General features: G+C 38.4%; 1 protein-coding gene across 3 annotated transcripts in view; it reads left to right on the top strand.

The window, feature by feature from the left end:
* DNAJC7 (DnaJ heat shock protein family (Hsp40) member C7) overlaps nucleotides 1-6203 on the top strand; it is a 35173-nt gene that overhangs the window by 23155 nt on the left and 5815 nt on the right. For all 3 annotated transcript variants that reach the window (XR_015696419.1, XM_087713404.1, XM_014052702.2), the window contains 4 exons: nucleotides 359-432; nucleotides 1505-1651; nucleotides 5004-5156; nucleotides 5503-5565. Coding sequence is in view for 2 of the 3 variants with exons in the window: in XM_087713404.1 (XP_087569530.1) it covers nucleotides 359-432; nucleotides 1505-1651; nucleotides 5004-5156; nucleotides 5503-5565 (437 nt within the window). In the remaining variant the exon portion in view is untranslated. The remainder of the gene's footprint in view (nucleotides 1-358; nucleotides 433-1504; nucleotides 1652-5003; nucleotides 5157-5502; nucleotides 5566-6203) is intronic.

Genomic DNA, 6203 nt, shown 5'->3' on the forward strand with positions numbered 1-6203 from the left:
TTTAGAATTATATTCTTGTTTCTGTTCACTTCAGATCTCATTACAAGGTAATTGGTGTTAAAATGTACCAGATCAAAAACTATTCCATGAATTGCTAGATTCAGCTGCATACTCTGCAGTACTATTCAGGTAGTCTAGAAATCAGGTCATGTTGCTCATCATATCAAATTTGATTTTCTGTAAATCACTTTTCTATACAGTACTTTCTCTCCGACTTGGTAGGAACGTAGATATTGCTCATAGGAGTGATTTTTCATTCCCTTTAGCTCAAGTCATTTTCTGATTTTTTTTCTCACTTAATCTGATGTAATTTGTAGCTTGTTTTGAGATTTATAAGGTTAATTATACTTCTGCCTAGTTACATGGACACAGAGCAGTATGAAGATGCTGTGAGAGATTATGAAAAAGTTTACCAGACAGAGAAAACTAAAGGTAAACATAGAGCATTTGCTTCTGGACTTGACTGGCCTTTTCTAATATTTATTGGATAATCCAGGCTACAACTTCTTTTATAGTGACTAGGGATGATAGGTATACTAGCTCAATATTGCTGAAAATCGATCTTAACTATTATTTTCAGACAATTTTATTTGATTTATATCACAATTTTTCACTTAAGAGCTCAAGTCAGCATGCATAGTGCCCGCTCCTGTTTTTTCCCCCAGCAACAGCTCTATGAGGTAGGTTTGTCTGAACGAGAGCAGTTGCACAGGCCTCCATGCCTAAGGCCATTCTACAACCTGGATTATAGCAATTATACCTCATTGGTATAATTTAAAACATAGTAGCTCTATTGGGTCATCCTTTCAGAGATACATACTTATTTACCACTTGCCCACTTCTGTGTACACCCTCCCTGGCCCTATCCATGCCTTCCTCATATTGTCTCACACCGCATGCACCTTTCCTAATCCTCGCCACATCACCTGTGTGCGCTCACGTTCTCGTACATGCACACACACCAACACACACACACACACCATTCCTTTGGACTCCCTTATTCGCTTCCTCATCCAGTAGCAGCCACTTACCTACTTGGCAGCCAACTTGGATTTCCAACTTTCTGCCAGCTTCCCCAATGATGATCACATGACTGTGGCAGCCAAGTTTCAGTTCTACTGGAATTATAGATCTCAGGTTTTGGACACATTCTTTAAGTTAACCCATTTGAGGTACGTTGATTCTAAAATGATTACCCTATGATGCACAGTCAGTCAATTAAAGATTACAAATAGACAAATAGGAGATTTTTAATAGTATGTGATTAGATTCTAGACAAACAGCTGTTGATAGCTTTATCTACAATTAATTTATTCACTTTTAAAAATAAATAATTTTGGAGCCATCATCTTATCTAATGACAGCAAATCTTATGTATTGTATATTGCCTCAATATGTACTTTATTAGTCCTGAATTTCCTCTTATTTAGCCTGCTTGGAGGAGAAATGCATTTTGTTATGTAATTTGTTCTTGCTAAAAAGTTTTCCCTCTGATATATTATAGAACACAAACAGCTACTCAAGAACTCACAGGTGGAATTGAAAAAGAGTAAAAGGAAAGATTATTACAAGATCCTGGGTGTGGATAAGAATGCCTCTGAAGATGAAATAAAAAAGGCATACCGGAAACGGGCCCTAATGCATCACCCAGGTACAAAAAATCCACAAGACCTATTGCCCCAGTTCCACTGTTAACGCTTCAAAGATTCTCCAACTGAGGGGACTAGAATGTCATGAAGGGAATATATTTGATAATGTAAGGTATCTTACTAAGGCTCCTCTGTTGTCTTGTTTGTTTAGTGTGAGAGCTTCCTCTCCCCCTTTTTAACAATGCCCTAGCTTTGATTGGGTGAACAAAGGTGGGATGAGAATATAGGTGTCTCAGAAGACAATATTGCTCGATTTTTGAGCCATTACAGGAATTGTGAGTATCATTGTGCTAGGAGCTCAACTGGTAAAATGGTAATATTCGAAAATATGCATTGGTATGAGTTTTTTTTTTCACCAGCCAGTTTGATACTGTTACAGTAAAGGTCAAGAAGACAGAATAAGTGACTTGAGGACTCCTTTTTCTTTTCCTTCTGACTTAAGTTGTAGAGTTCCAACTTCTCTGGAACCGAGGGTGCTCAGCCATGAGTCCTTTCAATAGGAGCAAGAGGAGAATATTCTAAAGTACTGAAGAAGATTGTTTTTCTTTTCTTGTTTAGAAAGTGGCATGATGCAATTTCAATTTTTACAGTTCTATTTAAAATGGAATAATTGCTCCATTGTCATCCTCTACAATTCTCTCAACACAGTTATGCACAATACACTGTAAAACACATGGTTCTGCACCATCCCCTTATTACTGCATGGCATTTATCCAAGCACATTTAAAGAAGTCAAATATAAAATTCCTAATATTTTCACAAAAATATAATATTACAATAAACTTTCAGACCAAAAAGCTATAAAAGTTCCAAAGGATGTAGGAAACTACAGGTAGTTCTCAAGTTACGACAGTTCACTTAGCGATGGTTCAGAGTTACAACATCCACCCCCAAATACTTACAATACAGTACCAAACTTACGAACGTTGCAGCTCCATAACAGTCATTCACCCTTATGATTGACCGCAGAGATGCGGCAACATTCCCCTTGCCTATTCCCTCCCCCCCACACACAAGCACACACAATCCTGTAACTTACCTTTCAAAGATCTGCAGAGTCAGGGCCATGTGGCAGAAAAGCAGCCATCTTATTCACCTGCTGTCTTCTTTGCAAAATACTTTTGATGTGGAGAACAGAGGCCTGCAAGATAGCTCCCCTGCAGGCCTCCTTTCTCTGTGACAAAAGCTTTGAGCAGAGGGGATAGAAGCCTGCAGGGATGCTAAATCGTGCCCCCAAAGGTTTCTGTCCTCTTTCCAAAAATCTTTTCACATGAAGAATGCAGGCCTGCACAGGCAGCCTCCGCTCTTCATGCCAAAAGGTTTTTGCAAAGAGGATGGAAGCCTTTAGGGGCATGAGATTGCACCCACACAGGCCTCCCTCCCCTTTCCTCAAGGCTCCTTCAAACTCACCGAGGCTGCCTGGCACTCCAAAAGTGGACAGGGTGTCCTATGCAGGCAGCCTTTGTGAGTCAGCCAAGCTGAGCAAGGTGGACTGGTCCCACTCTGCCTCTGCTCTCACCACTCCACTTTTGGAGCGCCCAGGAGCAGAGGAAGAAACCACAGCGGAGAGGCTGGAGAGGCTTGATCATCGAGATCTTCTAAAGGTAAGTGATTCTCCAGAGGCCCAGTGCTAGTCAGACACAGCAGAGCAGGATGGGGGAGAGGGGGGGGGAGAAACATGAGATATCTCAGTGGGTTAGGAGAGGCCTTGGGTGGTCGGAAGCACTAGGCCTTCCCCAAAGTACCCTGAGATACCTCATTTGCAGTTAATGACCTGTGCGTTTGATTATCAAATGCATTGGATAAAGCAGGCAGGGATCATGTTCATTTAACATGATCCAATTAACAAATCCTCAGGTTATGAATGTAATTGACAGGCTCTGTTACATTAGTAACTCAAGGATTACATGTATAGGATTGTAACCTTGACTTGCTCCAGAGTAGAAAATGATATTGCCAATAGAATTGTTAAAAAGAAAAACAAGCATTACTGGGACTAAATCAGTATGGCTTCTGCTAAAAAATATTTACCTCATCAGAGGATCAAAAGCTCCTATCAATGTATAACAAAATGAGCAAGTTTCAGTTATGGAATAACATCATGAAAGATAATAGAGCTGAAATTTAGTTGCTAAATGATGTGATATGATGGAAAAAGAGCAAAAACACTGTGAGGCTATAGGCTTTTCTCCTACTCTTTTTTCTCTCCTTCATCTGGCTTTGAAGGAAAATAGCTATAAGACCCTACCATGCACTTCCCTGACACTTATGCTGAAACACAATTTTCACTATGTTCTCTGAAGCTACAAGATTGAAGTTTTCCATTTCCACTCAGCACCTGGAATTGTTCACTTTCCTCTTATAGCTGTGGAATCCTGCCACCAATCCCAAATTCTCCACTGTTTTATTCCTACTATTACTCATTAGCTAATTGGGAATTTGTTTATATTCATTATTCCTGGCCATGAAAAATAAACACAGTAAGAGGAAAAATGGGATATTGAAACTCGGGGGTGGAGATATGCAAACTAAAGCTGTTCTAGAGGGTTCGTGGGTGAGTTCAGTACAAGTGCATACATTAATTTCTCAGAATCCACAGATCATTCTTTGTTCCTGTTACTTAGGGATTTTGGGGGGGGGGATCTTTCTCTCTAGTTGCAATTCCCTTGATTTTTTTTCCTCCTTGATAATGGCACGGGTTTTTTTCATTTTCTCCAAATTCTTCATTTATAACACTATGAAGAATTGTTATAATTCCGACCATACAACTGTACGCCACTTATCTTTGTTGCTTCCAAGTTACAATAGCAAGCTGACATTCTCTGCTTGAGATCATAGAAAAATGTCATATATTTGTTGGAATTAACTGGTGTCTACATAGATTAGAAAGTGCAATAAATAATTTTCAGATCATATGTTGCCTGCCCTAAAATATTGACACTAATTACCAATGGCTTTGTAGGAAACAATTTGATTCCTTGGTATTAATCTTGAAAGTTCTAAATAGCTTAAAGTCTAACTACTTGAAGAATCATCATTTCCATTGCAAAACTGTTTGGTTGTTCAGATCCACATGAAAAGTGACTCAGAAAAGGCCTTGTTTTTAACATATTTTCCCTGAGTAATTAGTTAAGTAGAAAGGCAGGAGAAAAATCTAGTAACACAAATCTGCTAAAGTACTTAATAAACTAGTAAATTAAGTTTCTCTTTATACTAAATTTGTATCACTTTGATAAACAGCTTTTTTTTCACCTAGTTATTACAACCAATTATTCTGTCTCGTTTCAGTTAGACTTTTTTCCTCTGTCTCTCACTGTCTCATCTATCAACCCCACATCTTAATTTTTCTGGCAGATCGGCATAGTGGAGCAAGTGCTGAAATCCAAAAAGAGGAAGAAAAGAAATTCAAAGAAGTTGGTGAAGCCTTTACCATTCTCTCTGATCCAAAGAAAAAGGCCCGCTATGACAGTGGCCAGGATCTAGAGGAAGATGGCATGAATATGGGAGGTGAGTGATGAAGAGGGTTTTGAATTAGTGACCCTTAAAGTGCTTAGGTGCATAGTTAGGGAATGGGAACAAGGAAGGTCAGCATACTCAGAAGTTTTGAGAGAAGTATTCTACATTTTTTTCTGATGAAAATTATGCAAAATTGAATGTGATTATTCATTTAATGTTCAATAGCATATTCAGAAGATTTGGAGATTGATGGCAAGGCAAACATGAGAAAAAAGAAAATGAATGCTGCAAAATATTTTAGAAGCTTTTCAGAACTTTTATGACTGTAAATGTAAATTTAAACAAGAATTCCTTCTCACCTGCTTTTTTTCTTTTCTTCACCTATACTTCCCAATAGATTTTGATGCTAATAATATCTTCAAAGCTTTCTTTGGAACACCTGGAAGTTTTAGTTTTGAAGGTGGGTCATCTTTTACACATCATATGTATATTGAAAAGAAGGAGGTCCTGCTTTTGAATGTCTGTAGGTGTCAATTGAGGCAATGTCTCTTGATCCTTCATTTTGGGACAACTAGGGAACCTATTAAGTTCTGGTCTCAGGAATTCAGTGGAGGCTGTTTCATTCATACAAAACATAGTTCCCACAGGGGACCATAAAATATTTCACTCTTCAGATCCCACTAAAACCAAGAAATATGCTTTAGGGCTTTGTGTGCTGTGCCCAAAGCTTATGTTTTGTGTATTATTTCTAAACATCAATCTCCCTCAAAGAGGGGCTCTTAGATTGTTGGGAGAAGTACACTGACTCTAAACCGCTTAGAAAGGGCTATAAAGCACTGTGAAGCGGTATATAAGTCTAAGTACTATTGCTATTGCTGTGCAATGTAATATGAATAAATAAAACAATATATTAAAAATAGCATTAAATTAGGTTTAAAATTTGTTAAATTATAGACTAATGACAATTAAACATCAAAAGGATAAAAATCCTAAAGTACTATTTAACAGTGGTTCTGACAAGATGGGGAGTGGGCCCTCACAGAGCCAAGTTTGACCCCTTTGCAGATGGCCAAGAGATTGGGGGTTTTATATGCACGA

This window comes from Thamnophis sirtalis, unplaced genomic scaffold (genome assembly GCF_051295495.1).
Source record: "Thamnophis sirtalis isolate CommonGarterSnake01/CBP01778 unplaced genomic scaffold, rThaSir2_p1.2 scaffold_4, whole genome shotgun sequence".
NCBI lineage: Eukaryota > Metazoa > Chordata > Lepidosauria > Squamata > Natricidae > Thamnophis > Thamnophis sirtalis.